Below are 19,668 nucleotides of genomic sequence, written 5' to 3' on the forward strand. Positions count from 1 at the left end.
ATTAGCCACTGTCACAGCAGCATTTAGACTTGGGCTGATTCTGCTTCTCTCTGTAGTACTGCACCTGAACACCCTTGCTAGTCTCTCATCAATGATGATGTTTGTTGGTCTCTCTAGTCCAAAGAATCAGTTCAGTCAGGCAAGGGGTCACAGGCTTTTAATTCTAGCACTTGGAGGCATGTGGACTGCTATGAGGCCAGCTTGTTTTAAATAGTGAATTCTAGGCCATCCAGGGCTACGTACTGAGAGCCTGTCACTAAAACAAAACAAAACAAAAATCGAATAAAAAGGGATGAATTTGCCATCCCTAGATTCCATGTGTCCCAGGATTTGTTTCCCATGCCTCATTCCTCTTGTACTTAATTTTAGCCCTGGCAGAGGAGGGGCTCTGCAGATTTCAGAGCACTCTGCATAGCTGTCTCAAGATGTGTGTTCTCTCAGATGACCTCTGTCTGCACTGACTCCCTTGCTCCCTGCTGGAGTCTTCATAGGAAAATTTAGACCTGTTTCCTTTCCCACTGCAGCTTGGGAATTCTGTCAAGGCAATAAGCTGGGCAGTCTTCAAGGTTAGCTGTCCGTGTCTTGCCCCTCAAGGATTGTCCTTTGTTGGGCAACAGCCAAAAGCTCAAAAATATTTCATACAGGATGTCAAATTTTTTTTTTATTGTCATTGTTTTTGATGGAGAATTAACTCCAGCCTCAGATCCTTTTATCTTGCCTAGAAGCAGAATCACATCATTTTCCTCTAATGGTTTTATAGTCCCCTCTTGGGCTGGCAGGGAACTGTCTCACTTGGTCTATGGCCTTTTTTTTTTTTTTAAGATTTATTGATTTTATGTATATGAGTACACTGTCGCTCTAATTCCAGCACAGCAGCTCAAGGCTATCTGTGGCTATGTATCCAGTTCAAGGCCGGTCTGGGTTTCATGAGACCCTATGTAAGGGGACTTAGATATCAAAACAGTAGTGTATAATTTCCAAAATTAGTAATGCTTTGTCTCTGTCAAAACCAGAAAACTAAGAACAAAGCAGTATTTCTGTTGTTTATTCATTATAAACAAATGTTTTAACTAAGATTTTACATCTGTTATTTAAATGTCTTATTTTAAAATTTTTTATTTTATGTGAGGGTTTTGCCTGCATGTGAGTATCATGCTTGTGCCTAGTTCCCACAAGATATTGGCTCCCCTGGAATGCGAGTTCTGTAGTTGTGAGCCATATGGTGCTGGGAATTGAACCCAGGTCTTTTGCAAAAGAAACAAGTGTTCTTAACTCTGAGGCTTCTTTCCAGCCTCAGAATGGCCTGGTGTTTTGTAAATAAAATTATAGTGAGAATAACTATTTTAAACTCAAAATTGTCATTCTGTTTGCTGACCATCTCCAATATGTAAGTGATAGGATATGATCCATGGATATAGAGCAAACAAATGAACAAGGCTCTATTACGGGGTTGTGTGAGTAGGGTGACAACTACGGAAGACACTGTTCTCTTACTTAAGGGCGTCAGGACTGAGACAAGGACAAGAGTCCTCAGGCTGTGGAGAGTAGAGATCCTCCCTTGTGTTCTGACTTTGTTAGTGCACACCGTTCGCATGTAACAGTGATGGACTGTAGAGCCCACAGTGTGCCGTTAACAGTTTTCCTCCAGTATCTTCTGATTTCAAGCAGCTATAGCAAAAATAATAACTGGAGGAATTGTGAGTGTTATTTCAAAGGTATGTGTTTATGCTGGACATTTGGAGCATACCCCTCTTAGAAGGCAGAGGTAGAGAGGATTGCTAGGTCTGGCCTGGCTCCAGGAATGGAACTGACTGGGGAGGTGAGGGAACGAGGAAAAATTCAAAATACAGACATAGAGAAAAGTTGGGATCAGGTAGATTGGGCTCTTGATGGACACCAAACCCAAACACCTCAGACGCTCAGCAAGTTTATTAAATACAGTTGAATAGAGAGGCAGGGTTATTGCTGCCAACGGAGGTGGGGTCATTACATACAGATTAATAAGGAAGCAAGGTTTATGGTATACAGCTGAATAAGGAGGCAGGTTTCACTCTTCTAAGTAGAATCAGTCTTCAGACTGTAAATATGGGGACTAGGAGGCTATGACAGACTTTTTTCTGCACACATTATCAACATCTACACATGGACAAGAAGGCTTTGCCATCACTCTGAGCCTGGGGGATGTGGGTGCCATTTTCCCATGGGTCTGAGGCTCCACACCTCACAGAGTATCAAAAGATTGAGTCCTATCTGAGTACCTTAGAAAGACTTTTGCAGCCAATCAAAGAAAAGTATGTATCTTTGGAAAAGATCATGTTTTCCAACTAGCTCCCTTGACCTGTCATTCTCTTAGAATAAATAGAACAATATACTAATATCTGTATTGAGCATTTGCATATAAGAATGAAAAAAAAGTCTGCCCTTGCTTTTTATCATGTAAGAGTGGAAATAAACTGTAGGTAACTTCAGCCATCAGGATAATTTTAGAATGTTAAACGCAGTTTGTTTTTCATAGAAAAGTTAAACTCCCCTGGGAAAGTTATCACGTCACCAAGGAAGCTTCCTCCACTGTCGCCAAAGACAGGTGGGCAGAAGCGAGCACTTCTCCCTAAAACTTTGGCAAATTACTTTAAAGTGTCCTCCAAATCCAACAATAATGAAGACGTGGGAGCACGCCCAGGAAATGATAAAGGTAAAGCAGAAGTTAACAAAGGGAGTTAGCCTGGGTGGATAAAGCCGGGATATGTTCAGTGGGTTCCTCTGCCTGTGGTCCTACATAGAGAAGCATCGCCCTGGAGTAAAGTTTATTATGGGAGTTCAGTGTGTGGGTGTATTGAGTGTTCTATTAAAGTCCGTTTGGCCAGGGGTGGTAGTGCACACCCCTAATTCCAGCACTCCCAAGGCGGAGGCAGGTGATTCTCTATGAATTCAAGAACAGCCTGATATACACAGTGCGACCTTGTCTAATTAAAGCAAAAAAAGTGAGTGTTACCTAAAATATTAACATTGTATTTATGCAGGAGTCAAAAATTCTTCTTTGGAACAGAGGCAAATTATTCAGACTAAATCAACAAATGCAAATAATTCAAATATTAAAGATTTTGGAGCTGAAGAATCCAACAGAAAGAACGCAACATCACTCATTCTCTTTGAGGAGGTAGGCCTGCAGCATATGTGCATTCGTGAGGTGTCATAGCAGAAACATATTTTAAAGCTTACTGTGTGTTCTAATAAGAAGTTTTAAGATAGCTAAGAAATCCAAGGGGCTGGGGATTTAGCTCAGTGGTAGAGCGCTTACCTAGGAAGCGCAAGGCCCTGGGTTCGGTCCCCAGCTCCGAAAAAAAGAACCAAAAAAAAAAAAAAAGCATTTTCTCTGTATTATTTTATGTATGTGAATGTTATGCCTGCCTGTATGTCTGTACACCATGTGTGTATACTACCCTTGGAGGCCAGAGGAAGATATTAAATCCCCTGGAACTGGAGTTACAGATGGTTATGAGCTACCATGTTGATGCTGGGAATCAAACTCAGGTCCTTAGGAAGAGCAACAAGCAACCAATGCTCTTAACCACTAAGCTTTTTCTCTATCCCAGTCTAGAATAATTTTAAGTTGATTAACATAGCTCAAGGATGCTGATTATTGACTATAGAAAGTATTGTAACTCATACCTACCCAGTTATTTGTGATTTGATTCCCCCCCTCCACAGGAGATATTTTCTGGGGAGGGGAGGACAAAGGAGGGTGAAGGAAGAGGAGGAGGGAGAGGAGGAGGAGGAGGAGAAGGGAGTGTGATTTGATTTAGTTTTAATGTGTACGATCTTAAAGGTTCCTTTATGGAATAAGACAAACTTCTCTCCAGGCAGTAGTGGTGAACATCTTTAATCTATGCAATCAGGGGACAGAGACAGGCAGATCTCTGTGTTCAAGGCCACAGAGAAACCCTGTCTCAACAAACAAATAAACCCCACCAACAACAACAAAAATCTATGTTGGCTTTGACATATTATATTTACTGTGTATATCTTTGTTGCTCTTACTATATTAATGTTCTAATAAATGGTTTGCAGGTTGATGTCATTTTTGATGAAGATGCTGGATTTTTGAATGCAGTCAAAACATTCATGGCAACAACTAAACGACCAGTAATTCTCACTACAAGTGGTATGTAAAAATAATTTCAGTCAGTTTGGTTTTGTTGAAATATTTTGGGAGAGCTACTGACTTCAAACATGAGGTGAGTAGAGCTAGGTGCAGACTGGAGAGATGGCTCAGCGGTAAAGCCTGACAGACAAACCTGTGGACCTGAGTTTGATGCTTGAATGTTCATAGAGGTAGACGGAGAGAGCCAGTTCTCTGGGCTTGACCTGTTACTTCTCAATGCTTGTGTGCCCACACAAAGACATCATGCACACAGAACACCATGATGATAAGTAACATTTTAAAATGGGGGTACTGGAATGATGGCTTAGTGGTTAAGAGCACTTGTTCCTGCAGAGAACCTGGGTCCAGTTTCCAGCACCCACATGGCAGCACACAATTATCTGTAACTCAAATTCTAAGGGATCCAATGTTCTCTTCTGTTTTCAGGCACCAGGCACTCACATGGGACACAGACATACTTGTAGGCAAAACACTCAAACACAAAATAAATAAATTTAACCTCCACCTTAAAAAACAAACAAAAACCCTAGTATGGTGACATATGTCTGTAATTTCAGTACTCACAAGGCAGAGGCAGGAGGATGCCCACAGATTTGAGGCTGGATGTATGAATTACAGGCCAGCCAGTGCTACATAGCCAAATCCTCTCTTAGCCTCTCAATCTGAGCTAATTACACTTAAGAAGCGGAGGCAGGAAGCTGAGATCTTTAAAGCTAGCTGGATATTGTGTCAAGACCCTGCCTTGTAAGCAATAGAAACACACAGGCATTGAGCCCAGTGACAGGACACTCGCCTAGCACATGCTAGGCTCTGGATATGACCCTCAGTACCACCCCTCCCAAAACAATACAGTTGAAAATTCTTTGTCTAAAATGAGGAAGCAGCCTGTGTTCTTAACCATTGAGCTATGTTTCTAGCCCCTAGATTTATTTTTACTATGTGTATATGAGTGATTTGTCTGTCTGTACCATGTGCATGTACAGAAGAGAGCATCAGATCCCTAGACCTGGAGTTATGTGGGTGCTGAGAACCAAACCGAGGTCCTCTGTAGAGCAATAAGAACTGTTAACCATTGAGCTCTCTCCCGCCCTTGGAAGCTAGCTTAATCTGTTTGTTTTGTTTTTCAAGACGGGGGTTCTCTGTGTAGTAGCCCTGGCTGTCCTGGAACTTGCTTTGTAGACCAGACTGGCTTTCAACTCACAAAGATCCACCTGCCCCTGCCTTCTAAGTGTTGAGATTAAAGGTGTGCACCACCATGCTCTGTGGACGCTAGTTTTTTTCAAGTAAGGATTATGCACATTTGTATTTACTTGCAGCCTTTGTTAGTAGTTATAAAATTGAGTGTATGTGAGAATAGCGATAGCTATTTAAAATGTATACTACTTTGGATCACTATGTCCAGTGTTAGACATTTAAAAAACCTAAATTAACAACATAAAGGTATCTATCAGCCGAGCAGTGGTAGTGGAGGGAGGCAGGCAAAGGGGGGTGAATTTTAGGTAATCTGGTAGTGAGTTCCAGGACAGCAGGACTGCACAGAGAATTCCTATCTTCAAAACAAAACAAGTCTTTTTCTTGTTTCTTTGTCATATTTAGGCAACCAATAGAGCATGTTTGTTTGTCTGTCTTTCTTCTAGTCTTATTCTCTAGCCAGGCTAGCTTTAAACTCAGAGAGATATCCTTCCTCGTCCTACATTTTCAGGGATGAGCCACCTCCTGGTTCCCTGCAGATCCTTAATTGAATTTAGCACTTCTCCATCCCATGATAAAACTTCAAGGAGATTTGTTGCATGTTTAGTTACAAGTCTTCATCAATGTCACAGAATTATATCTATCTGCCTTCTTGGGTATGAGAATTGGGTGTTTCACATTAAAAATCCATATGGTTTTTTATTGTTATTTGAGATGGTCTAGAACTCTTCAATATTCTTTGCTCGTTCTGCTGGGATTATGTCAGCCAACATACTTGGCCTATAATTTTTTAGAAATGTTTTTATTATTTATTATCTGTATCTACACATATATGCCATAAAACCTGTGCAACAGAGCGTATGTGGAGATCAGAGGCAACTTCTGGTGATTGGTTTCTCCTTCTATCAAGTGGGTCCTGGGGATTGAACTCAGATAGTCAGACTTGGCAGCAAACAACTCTACCTATTAATCCATCTGATTACTCCTATAAGAAGGGAATATATTAGACTGGATGTGGATTATAGATAAATGCCTATAATCCCATCTCTCCAGAGGCTTATGTAGGAGGATTGAGTGCTACTACATAGGTAGATCTTGTCTTAAAAACAAAAAAGTAAACTTTGCAACTATTCAGAAGGCTAAGCCTGCTGTATGGTATTTGGAAAGTTCATTTCTGCTGGATGTTATCCACCATGTCGTCTTTCTTGGTTTTGATGCCAGCTAGGCATGTTCCTAACAGATGAGCTACATCCTCAGCCCTGCAACTACTTAAAACTATGGAAATCTTAATAATCATGGGTTGGGTGATAGCTTCATTAAAATGTCCTTCTTACTGTGATCAAAAGAGAAGTTTCCATAAGGCGTTATAATTTACATGATACTATTGTTTCCTTTTATCTATGAGGAATACTTCCAAGATGCCCCCAGTGGTCAGTGGTTGCTATATACAGTTCATAGTACCATACTGTATATATACCTTTTTTCCTATACATACATACTTAGAACACTCGTTACCTAGTCACGGTAAAAAATAACAATAATTACCAAGAGAATAGTCAAAACACCTGGAGAGCTGGCTTTTTGCTCTTGCAGAAGAGCCAGGCTCAGCTCCTGGTCCCTGAAGGTTGGAAGGGTCAGTTCTAGAGCTGTAATTCCATGCAATCGTGAGCTGTTTGATAGGGGTGCAGGAAACTAAACTCTAGCCTCCTACAGAAGCAAAGTGCACTGTAAACACAGAGCCATCTCTACAACTCCTGTTGTAAATATCCGCTAAATATTTACTCTAGATGTTGTCATAGAAGAGTATGACTGGGAAAAAGTTAGTGGTCTCATGTTTTTTTAAAACGTTGTTTTCTTACAGATCCCACATTTAGTTTAGTGTTTGATGGCTGTTTTGAAGAAATCAATTTCAATATTCCTTCCCTGGTAAGTTTTGAATTTTCATGATTACATATTATATGTATTATAATTCTGTAAAAGATATCTTTTGGGGTTGGGGATTTAGCTCAGTGGTAGAGCGCTTGGCAAGCGCAAGGCCCTGGGTTCGGTCCCCAGCTCCAAAAAAAAAGAAAAGAAAAAAAAAAAGATATCTTTTAAATTAGATTTATAATTTTAAAATGTGGGGTTTTTTAATGATTGATTTATTTTTATTTTATGTACATTGGTGTTTTGCTTACATGTATGTCTGTGTGAGGGCCCTGGGTCCCCCAGAACTGGAATAACACAGAGTTGTGAGATGACATTTGGGTGCTAAGATTTGAACCTGGGTTCTCTGGAAGAGCACTTAATCACTAAGCCACCTCTCCAGCCCCTTAAAATGTGTATTTTAAAGGGAAAGGTTAAAGCTTCTGAGTTTTAGGAAACTTGTGATGATTTACTATTGTGCTTTAAATGAGGTTATTTTTCAGATATTAAGTTTTCTGTGTACCCTAATATTACTTTTTGGTTTGGGTTTTGGGTGTTTTCCTTTGAGACTGTCTCACCATGTTGCATTGGCTGGCCTGCAACTATCTTTATACGTTTGGTTGGCCTTGAGTGTACAGAGCCTATCCTCCTGTGCCTCAAAAGTTCTGAGATTTGAAAGTGTGTACTACCAAGCCCAGCTCATTCTATATTGTTTGTTTGTTTGTTTGTTTGTTTGTTTTTGTTTTTTGAGACAGGGTTGCGCTATATTGCCCTGGATTCCTGGACCTCACCTGTAGACCAGGCTGCCCTCAAACTCAGAGATATCTGCCCTCTGAGAGCTGGCATTAAAGGCTTTCACTATCACACCCGGCTTCATTCTATTTTTAAGTAATACTTTATTAAGATGAATTTTTATTGGAGTTCAACCTCGCACTTGTCTGAGTGCTGAGAGGCCAATGTAATCATAATCCTTATCTGACTGGAAGACAACCTCTCTCCTTGTGACAGGTCTATGTCCATGTTCCCCATGGCAACAGGACCCTGGGATTGTCCTAAAATCAGGGGCGTACCTGAAACTTCCAAGTTTATAGTGTTAACCTTGTTTGCATTTGTGGCATTACTTTTGTTTTTCAAGATTTATTTCTAGGTATCTGAGTATTTGCTCAACATTGGCACATGTTTGTTTGCTGCCTGTGGAGATTAGTGAGAATATTGTATCCCTGAGGCCTGGAGTTACAGGAGGGAGGGGACCACTGTGAGGGTCTTGGGACCCTATCCTGGTCCTCTGCTAGAAAAACAAGAGTTCTTAACCTCTTTTTTTTTTTTTTTTTTTTTTTTTCTTTTTCTTTTTCTTTTTTTCAGAGCTGGGGACCGAACCCAGGGCCTTGCGTTTGCTAGGCCAGCGCTCTACTACTGAGCTAAATCCCCAACCCCGAGTTCTTAACCTCTTAACCATCTTCTACAGCACTCTCCTCCTCTTACTTTAACTAGGCATTGTCGTGCACACCTTTAATATCAGCACTTGGGAGACAAAGGCTAATTTATTCTCTGTGTATATATGTTTATATGGGTGCACATGTGACCTAACACGTGTGAAAGTCAAAGAACAGCTTTCAGGAGTAGTATACACCTGTCGTGTAGCCCAGGCTGTCCCCAAAGCCTGCAGTCCTTCTGACTATACTTTACCAATGCTAGAATTAATGGTATGAACTACATGCACATTGTATTATCTTTTCAAAGGCCCTTTTATATCTCTGTCTTCTCATTGAAATATTGGTTAAACTTTTTGGGAAATTTTCAGTGGAGATGTGAGGAATGGATGCTGGGATTTGTGCCTGCCAGGCAAACACTGTAACAGAACAGTATGGACTCCCAGCTTGTGTTCCGATGTTCTGTTCATTGTTTAATTAGTTCAATTGCTTAATTAGTTATTTGCTTTACTGAGTTGGAGCATTTTTAAAAAGTATTCTGGGTATGTTTGCATTTGATTTGGATTTTATAAATGATTTCTTCCAGTTCATGGAAGGTAATGTAAATGTTTTTAATTTTAATGAAGTCAACTATACTAAGTTTTCTTTCATAGTTTGTGGTTCTATATCCCATTTAAGCTTATAAAGATTCTTCCCATGGATCTTTGACAATAGCTCTTTGTTTGTTTTTGTTTTTACTTAGGTCAAAAACCTCTATAGAAGCAAACTCTATAAGACATGGTTTGTTTTCTTTATAGATGTCTAATTGTTCAAAGGTACCTTATTTTTGTTTTGTTTTGAGATGGAGTCTGTCTTTTTAGCCCCAGCTGATGTGGAACCCACAATGTAAACCAGGATGGCCTTGAACCCACAAATTTCACCTGCTTATCACCTGAGTGCTGGGATTAAAGGTGGACACCACCACACCCAGCTTCAAAGTGCCTTTTCAAATTTTGTGTTACATTTATTTATTGTGTGTGCGCCCATGGTGCATATGCAGAGGTCAGAGGGTAGCTTGCAGGAGTCACTTCTGTTTTCCACTGTATGAGACCTTGGCATCAAAAGCAAGCCATGAAGCTTGCGGGTGACCGCATTTGCCTGCTGTGCCCACACTGGCCCATAGAGTACCTTTTTCTTAAGGACCACTGCTTTGCAGGGTTGTTTTTGGTTGGTTGATTGGTTTTTGTTTTCCAGACTTCACTTTGTTCTTAATATCTATGTGATAATATGGTGCTGATTTGGTTATTGTAACTGTACCAGGTCTTGAGAATAGAAACTATAACCCTGCTGTTTTACACAACCATTTTGATTGTTACAGGTATTTCTTATTTCTCCACTAATTTACAGAGATTATCCATCTTTACAGTTTATTCTGGTGTTTTGTTGGAATTGCATTGAATTTATAGATCAATTTTGGAACAACTGACATTTGATAGTACTGAGTCTTCTAAGGTTCACTTGCTCAGGGGACAGTATTCATTGTTTTCAAATTTGGTTGTTGATTTTGGTTTTTGATTTAGGGTCTCTAACTGGCCATCCTGAGCTCTCTGGGGCACTACATAGAGGTGCTGATAGTGGGCAATTCTAGCTGTTTATAGAGAGATTATAGACAGGAAGTAATCACTATTACTGTTGGCTACAGAGGTAATTGTAGGGGTTTGTTGGTGGTGGTGGTTTTGTATATTTTTGGTAGGATTAAGGATATGCCCTATCAACCCAGTTTTAAGTATTTTTATATAAACAATAAATATATGGGTTGGGGATTTAGCTCAGTGGTAGAGCGCTTGCCTAGGAAGCGCAAGGCCCTGGGTTCGGTCCCCAGATCCGAAAAAAAAAAAAAAGAACCAAAAAAAAAATATATATATATATATTACTTAAGTTGGATTTTTCTATATTTTTTGTCACTCTTGAATATTGCACTGATTACATGTGGTGCACAGGATGAAACATGCACACACACATGCTTAAACCACGCAGATATACACACATATACATAACGTGCATTCACACACATACGCACATAAACCTACACGTGATTTGAATGGTTTATTATCTCAGTACTTGGGAAACTGAGAAAGATGGGTTGCCAATTTAAGGCTAGATAAGGTTGAGTAGCCAGCCTGACTTCATAGCAAGACTTCGCCTCAAGAAAGGTAGCATATGCACTTAATCCCAGCACTCTCGGCAGAAGGAGTTTGAGGTCAACCTGGTCTACAGAGTGAGTTCCAGGACAGCCAGGGACGTACAGAGAAACCCTGTCTCAAAAAAACAAACCAAAACAACACAAAAGAAAACAAAAGCCAGTACTGGAATTGTGACAAAATGAAAGCAGGTTACTATCCAATAAGTTCTGATCCATCAGATATTTACATTGTCCCTCTGTCTTTTATTTGTAAGCACATACACTTCTATGAACTCGATGGTTTTCTATTTTGATTTTAGAATTAGAAAAATGTTTCAATATTGCTGTGATATTTATAATTTTAATAGCTATAAAACATTGTATCTGTCAGCCACAAGTCTTAGGCAAGTCTTAGTCTACAGAGTAAGTTTCTCTCAGGGTTATATAGGGAGAGGCCCTGTCTCAAAATTAAAAAAAAAAAAAAAAGCCTGTCAAGTGTACCATTACTTAATCCAGCTCTATAAAATTCCTATAGTGTTTAAATTGGAGAATTTTGTGTGAGTTTCCCTGCAAGGATGAATGTGGTATACACTGTCATATCAGCATCTAAGAGGCAGAGGCAAGGAGGATCCTGAGTCAGCCTGGCTATAGAGCCAGAACCTGTTTAAAACAACAACAGCAACAACACACTCACACAAATAGGTACAGGGGACATGCATATAAACCTAGCATTTGGAAGGCGGAGGCAGGAGAATCATAGGTTCATGTTCAAGGCCAGTCTGGGTTGTATAAGATTCTCTTTTAAACACATAAACACACATTTTGCTGTTATTGTTGTCCTGGACTATATACAGTAAGCTCAAAAAGAATATATAAATGCTTTTAATTTGGTGGTATATGCTCTTGTACTTTTTAGAGACATTTTATTTTCAAAGACTTTTCATATGCTATGGATTATTAGCAAAATTCTTCATTGTTATTCAGGTTGATTGCTATATTTTCTACAATTTATGTAATTAACCATGTATTTCTCTCCCCCAAATCTTGCCTTGTTTTTCTATTTTTAAGCTAAACGTTGCGAGCTATCTACAAGTGATCTGTTTAGTTGAGAACTTCAGAACTGACTTTAAAGACTTTGTTACCTTGTTGACTGCAAATGCTTGTGACATCAGAAAAAGTATCCTTTACTTACAGTTTTGGATAAGAAGTGGAGGTGGAATTTTAGAAGAAAGACCATTATCACATTGTCGTAAGTAGTCATGTGAAACTTTTTTTTTTCTTTTCTTTTTTTCAGAGCTGGGGTCCGAACCCAGGGCCTTGTGCTTGCTAGGCAAGCGCTCTACCACTGAGCTAAATCCCCAACCCCCATGTGAAACTTTTTAATTTTGGGACCATATTCTTAAATATATATACTCTATCAAAAATATTCCTAAAATTATAAATTGTCCAGCTATACTGATTTTTATAATACATATACATCTATCTATCTGGTTGGTTGGTTTCATTTTTGGCATTTGGTTTATCGAGGCAGGGTTTCTCTGTGCAGCCCTATCTGTACTAACTTTGTAGGCCACAACTCAGAGATCTTCTTGCCTCTGCCTCTGGGATTAAAGGTTTGCACCACCACTACCCTATAGAACAATCCTTAGACTTTCTACCATGCTTCTCAAGCTCCCAATAGCTTCTGAAATGAGTTCTGACAGTACTTGGGACATAGGGGCTAGAAGATCAAGAGTTGAAGATCATTCTTGGCTTCATAGCAAGTTTAAGATAGCCTGGACTGCATGGGACCATCTCAAAGTTTAAGATAGCCTGGACTGCATGGGACCATCTTGAAGTTTAGGATAGCCTGGACTGCATGGGACCATCTCAAAGTTTAAGATAGCCTGGACTGCATGGGACCATCTTGAAGTTTAGGATAGCCTGGACTGCATGAGACCATCTCAAAGTTTAGGATAGCCTAGACTGTATAAACATCTCAAAAACAGCAAACGGGGCTGGAGAGAGGGCTCAGTGGTTTAGAGTACTCACTGACTACTTCCAAAGGACCCGGGTTCAATTCCCAACACCACAAGGCAGCTCACAACAGTCAGTGTCTTCAGGTCCATAGCATCTGACACCCTCACACAGAATGCATGTAGGCAAAATACCAGTGTACAACACAGGTAGATAGGCGGGCAGATGATAGATAGATAGATAGATAGATAGATAGATAGATAGATAGATAGATAGATAGATAGATAGAAACACACACTCCAAACTATTGCTTATACACTTATACACTGTGGACATATTTAGAATTGTTGTTACCTTTCTTCTTTCCCTTATAAAACACACCTATGGCAGGTGTGGTGATGGACTCCTGTGATCCTGAGAGGAGGCGGGAGGAGTTAGAGGGAAAAGTCATTCTTGCTACATTGAGTGCAGCCTGGACTACAGGACTACTATCAGTGATCTCTGTGATAGTATAGTTGAAGCTCATTCCTCTTCAGTGATTGTATTTAAGTATAAGGTCCTGGGGGCTGTTGGTTTGTTTGTCTATGAGAGTAGTATATCTGTGTCTTCCTTAATTTCTCTTGCTGTTTTCCAGTTTTTTTGGTTTGGCTTTGTGTTTGGTTGGTTTTTGTTTTTTTTTTGTTGTTGTTGGTGGTGGTGGTGGTGGTTTTTTGTTTTTTGGGTTTTTTTTTTGTTTTGTTTTTTTTTTTTTTTTTTTTTTTTGAGACAAGTTTTCTCTTTGTAGCCCTAGCTGGCCATGAACTCACAGAGATCCGTCTGTCTCTGTGATGGGAATAAAGGCATGCACCATCACCACCAGGCTTGTTTGCTTTTATTTTTTAAATCACATGTTTGCATTTATTTATTTGTGGTGTGAAGATCAGAAGATAGCTAACTGTAGGAGTCTGTTCTCTTCTACACTGTGGGTCCCAGGGCCTGACCTCTGATTGTCAGCCTAGCAGTAAGCACCTTTACCTGTCAAGTCATTTTATGGCTCCTATGTTTGTTTTTAAGACAGGATCCCGTGCAGTTCAGGCATGTGTAACCACACCCAACTTACATTTCTTTGTAGCATATTTAATAATTTCTAATTCTAATTTTCTAAGAACTTGGTTTCAGAAATATTTTTCTCACATGAATGTTTTTACTTTGCCCGTCATTCGCTGCTGTAACCTGGTTATACATGAGCAATTAGTGATTACTTTCTCCATTCTAGATGCTGTGTTCTCATGAGTTAGCCATGCTTGTTCCTTGGGCAGTTTGCTAGTTTTTTTTGCCTATTCCATAGACACACTTCTGTAGGGAAAGATTCTGCTCAGGTGATCACACAAACCCAAGGGCAACAAACAAGAAAGGAAAGTGGAAAAAGAGGAAAATGAAATTCTATAAAACTAATCCTGTCGGGGTTGGGGATTTAGCTCAGTGGTAGAGCGCTTGCCTATCAAGCGCAAGGCCCTGGGTCCTCAGCTCCGGGAAAAAACAAAACAAAACAAAACAAAACTAATCCTGTCATCTTTCTCTTCAATTAGTTCAAAATTTAAACATTATTTTAAAATAATGAGCTGCTATGTGATTGCTGGGAATTGAACTTGGGTCCTTTAGGAGAGCAGCCAGTCCTTTTAACTGCTGAGATATCTCTCCAGCCCTTAAATATTATTTTTTAAAATAGAACTAGCCAAGGCTGCAGAGATGGCTCAGCTGATTAGAGCACTAAGTGCTCTTCCAGAGGTCCTGAGTTCAATTCCCAGCAACCACATGGTGGCTCAGAACCATCTGTAATGGGATCTGATGCCCTCTTCTGGTGTACCTGAAGTCAGTGTAAATAAATAAATAAATAAACAAATAAACAAATACTAGAACTAACCATAATTTTTATTTACTCTAAGCTGTCAACTTTAGCAAATTCTCAAAAAAATTAATACAATAAGTAAGATGGGGTGGGAGGTGGCGCTGAGAGCATCTTGGTATATGGGTATGATGGCAGCAAGGTTCCATGCCCTAGGAGTATCAGAAGAAGTTCCCTCTAACCACCAAATACACAAAGAAGTTCAAGGTTACCCTTGCTTACATTGCAAATGTGAGGCCAGTCTGGGCCACATGAGATCCTGTCTCAGGGAAATAATAAAATCACCCTTGGGAAAGTAGCAAATGATAAAATATCAATAAAAGATAGGCTTGAATCATGTCACTTAGGTATTTTTCAAATGAATTATTACATTGTATTTGTGATGAGGTGACCACATTGTGGAGAACAAAATGGAGCCAGAGTCATAAGGCTGGTGCCTGTGCTTTCTTCTATACAGGTCATTTCAGATACATTCACACACGATTGGTCTTCATTACTCTTTTAGGAGAAAATAGCAGAAATACACTGGTTTGTTCTGAACATGAATCTGATGCGAACATTAACTCTAAAAACACCAAAAGGAACCGTGTGGCCCTCCCCAGATGTGACACCGGCTGTGCAGAGGCTTTGTTTGGACTCAAGAACATTGCCTGCCCATCCCAAGACTTACTTTCATCGTTAAAGGTATTTTCTGTGTGGAATGTTGAATTCCTGTTTTGTCCTTTAGTATTTACCCTGCGTTTTGAATCTTAGCTCAGGTTAAAATTCATTTAACATTTTCTAGACTTTAGACATGAGTTGACAAATGGCACCTAGGCACAGCTTTAAAAACACGGGATGGGACTCAGGTTAAATTTTGAGCCGGGCGTGGTGGGACACACCTTTGGGCCCAGCACTAGGGAGGCAGAGGCAGGTGGGTCTCTACTTCCAGCCTGGTTCCAAGAAGAGGTAGGGGTAATGGAGAAATCCTGTCTAGAAAAATAAAAAATAAGCAACCTAATATTGAATTGGAGTATGTGCTAAGTAAAGAACGTTAGTTTGTAAATCTAAATCTAGTTTTAGACTTAGAATGTTTTCGTCCCTCCTACCTATCCCTTTCTTCCTTTCTTTCATTTGTTTGTTTTTCCCCCCAGCCCTGGGGTTTGATCCAAAGAGCTTAGTGCATATTAGCAAATGTTTTGCCACTGACCTACCCAGCCCAGTTAGTAGTGTTTTGCTGGGTTAAATAAAATCTAATAAAATGACAAAGAATAGCCATTTGATAATTTCAAGATAGAATAGGCGGCAGGATGATGGCTCAGTAGTAAAGGTGCTTGCAGTCAAATCTTGTGACCACTTCAGTGTGATCCCAGGGCCCACATGGTGGTAGGAGAGAACTGACTCTACAAGTTGTTCTCCGATCTCCTCATGTGTCTTGAGGCACCCCTCCAAAAACAAACCAAACCAAACCATGTCACCTATGTAAAAGGTGCCTAAGGAGGAGCCTGTGTGTATCGGTGGGAGGATGTCTGAAGTAGGTGCTCTGAAGGCGTTCTTTACTCAATTGCTTTTCAGCACAAGATCACAACCAAGGAAGAGTGGCAGAGACTAATTCAGCTTCTCACTGAATTCCACATGCAAAATGTAGATCTGTTACATAGTAATCTTGAGTTCATCCTGCCATTGCCAGTTAACATGATTCCAGAAGTAAGAGGTGCTTATGGCTTCCCAGTGACTACACAGGCCAGTGCCCCAGCAAGCATGAAGCTCCTTAACAGGAAGCAGTCAGAAGACCAGCCATTGAGAAAATCACAGAAAAGGAAACAGAAAAAGATGGTGACCCTTGATGACAGTGACCTGTTTGACACTAGCTTAGACTTTTCTGGTGAACTACCTAGCTTATCTCCTGCAGCTTCCTCATCTGAAGAAGACAACACAAGCAGAGACAGAGGCAGCAACCCAGAGATAAAGACACAGAACAAAGGTTTCAAGCCTCACTCTCTACCTCAGCCTCCTAAGACACTAGCAGAGAAGAAGTGCTGCGTGCTCGTTTCCCACTGTTTAAACTCTCTCAGTGAGTTCATGGAGAACATGTCCTTCGTAGATGCCCTGTTTACAGATCCAGGGGAACAGAATGAATTGGGTAAAAGTGCCTTCCACTGGACAAACGGAAAGGTTAAAAGCGGACTTTGTGATGAGTTTAGTCTTGAGAACAGAGATGGGTGGTCTCCTCGGAGCTCTGAAGAATTAAAAGCAACTGCAGAAGCACTCAGCTTTACTAAATGTTCTTCTACCATTTCAAAAGCACTGGAGTCCTTGAATTCATGCAAGCAATTAGGAAGAGACCCAACCACTGAACTCACTTTCTGTGTTTCACAAAGGAGCCACGATGTATGCTTCCGCCAGTCGGCAGCTAATCTGTAGTAAGTCTTATTGTTACCTTCTATTTCTCAGTAATCAGTGGCAGTGACTCTTCTTACTAATTTTCAAATGCTGGGCCATTGATCACAGGAAAACACTTAGTGTTGATATAGTTTCTCGTGCAAATTAAGCAGATTGTTAAACTAATTTGAATGAAAATTGGGAAACCTGAGCTGAGTGTGGTGCACACCCCTTCAATCTCAGCACTCAGGCAGAGACAGGTGGACCTCTTTGTTGGAGGACAGCCTGGTCTACAAAACGAATAATAGGACAGCCAGGGCTACACAGAAAGACTGTCCCAGGGGGAAAAAATAGAAGAAATTTGGGAGCCTTTAGGCAACAGAAAGAGAGATGCAGGCAGGTAAAAGGTAACCACTTAGATATTTCACTCTGGGTAATCATAGCGCTGGGAGTAGAGGCACAGAGATCAAGAGTTTGATGCCAGCCCAAGCTACAAAACAAAAGTACTAAACAAACATTTTCAATATGAAGCTGAGCATGGCAGTACACGACTAACCCCAGCACTCAGGAGACTGAGGTTGAAGTCAGGCTGAGATAGGTAGACTTCTAGGCCAGTCTGGGTACATATGAGTGATCTGCTGACAGGAAATTAGAAGTGTTGTCTGATCTAGACCAGAAGCAGGAACACTGGCTGTATTTGGGGTTGTTACATTTTACATACAAAATAACAGGTACTCACTCTTACTTTGTAGCAATGCTGACAAGAGGATGGCAGTCATTAAAAGTGTGTTTTCTACTCCTTCTTTCCTGACCCTGGGTAATAAACAAGCTAGTATAATTGACTACCTGCCAACTCTTCGAAACATTTGTCGGACAGAAAAGCTAAAAGAACAAGAGAAAAATAAAAGAAGGTATAGTGTGTTTTTAAAAAAAGGACTATTTTAGGTACTTATGTAAAGATTAATAAATGTTTGTGGGAGTGAAAATACTAAGGTTAAATTATTTTTGTGATTTTTGACAGGTTTCTGCACTATTTTGAAGGAATTCATCTAGATATTCCTGAGGAAACCATAACTCCTTTGGCAGCTGACTTCCCTTGATGTGTCCCGTCATTAGTCTTGTACAGATTGTGTGGTCCTGATGACACACTTTAGAGTATGGTGACTTTAAACAGCTTATCTCTTAATGTAAATTTTAAAAGACTTTTGTATTTTTGTGGTTCAAGTATTTAAAATCAAAATTCTGAGTTATAAACTGTATATATGATTGTGGTATCTCTCTTGGATGTTTTGGGTTATTTTTGCTTTATTGTCTACTTTCTGTATGTGTGAACTGTTTGTAGAAGGTAATTTTCACTAATAGATTTCTAGAGCTGTTTCAGTGCTGAGCTCACCTGTCATTTCCTTTTTCCTGTAATCTCCCGCTACTGACCAGCGTCAGAGCTGTGCCACTGTAAATAGTCAGTCTGTAAAGTTACACAATGTGAAACAGTTCCGTACAGGGTATTTTTAAACTGTCGCAGGAAGCAAATTATGCCTCCGCTGTGGAAAGCATTGCCTTGATTCCTTGTGCCTTCTTCCAGAATGTTTTACCATTTAATCATTGAGTCATTGGTGTTGGCAGAGTAAAGCGTTCTGAATCCTAGTGTTCACAAACCTTATCACCCTGCATGGTTACAGTCATGAGCATTTTGCCAACTCAAATCATTTGTACATTTTCTGGTACTTTTATATTATTATATTTTATTTCATAAAGTAATGACATTAGTTTATCTATTTTGGACAACTTGTTGATGGTTGAAGAAATAATAAAGGATTCTACCATAGGGTTTCTACCTAACAGTTATTTCCATTTAAGTATGGCTTTTTATTTTTTTGGTGCTGAGGATTAAACTTTGTATTGTAGGCAAATGTCCTGTCTTAGTGTATACACAGGTGTTATGTTTTAGTAATTATTTGCAGTGGTACATAGCAAACCCAAGACCTTTGTGCACTCTCTGAGCATGCTTAACCACAGAGCTAGGACCCTCACCCTGTTTTTGAGGCAGGATCTGGTATATTGCTTAGGCTACCCCCAAACTCCTTCCAGAATTTCATAATCCCTATCTCAAGCTTCTTAAGTACTTGGGACGACAGGCATATGCTACACACAGAGCAAGTCATCTTTTAATATTGTTTAAGTACCTGTTTTTTACTTTAGTAGCAAGATTTTAAAATACACATTTTACTTAATATTATTTTACAGATAATCAGGTTTGTTTAAAATTCCTTCAAAATGTAAATATTTGTATAACATAATATTCAGGTACATTTTCTGATGAATTGTACTTTTAATTCAGAAGGTAAGGATCCTAGTTTTGTACTTTTTTAAAATATGGGTGCATACCTGCTTACAAATGTATATGAAGATGTGTTCTTACCTCTTGCTCAACCCGCCTTTTCTTGTATTAATTAGTAAACCATTCTAATTAAAAGTTAAAGCTAAATGCTTAGTGTGGTAATTAAATTATTTATGTTTTTTGTTTTTTGAGACAAGGTTTCTCTTTTTAAGGATTTTATGTTTTTATGTGTATGGTTGTTTTTCTGCATGTATGTGAACCACAGGCTTGCAGTATCCT

General features: G+C 39.7%; 1 protein-coding gene across 3 annotated transcripts in view; it reads left to right on the plus strand.

The window, feature by feature from the left end:
• Positions 1 to 19,536, plus strand: part of Atad5 (ATPase family, AAA domain containing 5) — a 47,811-nt gene extending 28,275 nt beyond the window's left edge. For 2 of the 3 annotated variants that reach the window (XM_220750.11, XM_006246963.5), the window contains 9 exons: positions 2,516 to 2,692; positions 3,021 to 3,157; positions 4,069 to 4,162; positions 7,215 to 7,279; positions 11,918 to 12,098; positions 15,196 to 15,374; positions 16,245 to 17,092; positions 17,804 to 17,962; positions 18,073 to 19,536. In XM_220750.11, coding sequence (XP_220750.6) covers positions 2,516 to 2,692; positions 3,021 to 3,157; positions 4,069 to 4,162; positions 7,215 to 7,279; positions 11,918 to 12,098; positions 15,196 to 15,374; positions 16,245 to 17,092; positions 17,804 to 17,962; positions 18,073 to 18,151 — 1,919 coding nt within the window. In that variant the 3' untranslated portion in view covers positions 18,152 to 19,536. The remainder of the gene's footprint in view (positions 1 to 2,515; positions 2,693 to 3,020; positions 3,158 to 4,068; positions 4,163 to 7,214; positions 7,280 to 11,917; positions 12,099 to 15,195; positions 15,375 to 16,244; positions 17,093 to 17,803; positions 17,963 to 18,072) is intronic. The other variant, XM_039087647.2, reaches the window with a different exon arrangement.
• The last annotated feature ends 132 nt before the right edge of the window (positions 19,537 to 19,668 follow it).

This window comes from Rattus norvegicus, chromosome 10 (genome assembly GCF_036323735.1).
Source record: "Rattus norvegicus strain BN/NHsdMcwi chromosome 10, GRCr8, whole genome shotgun sequence".
NCBI classification, from domain to species: Eukaryota; Metazoa; Chordata; class Mammalia; order Rodentia; family Muridae; genus Rattus; species Rattus norvegicus.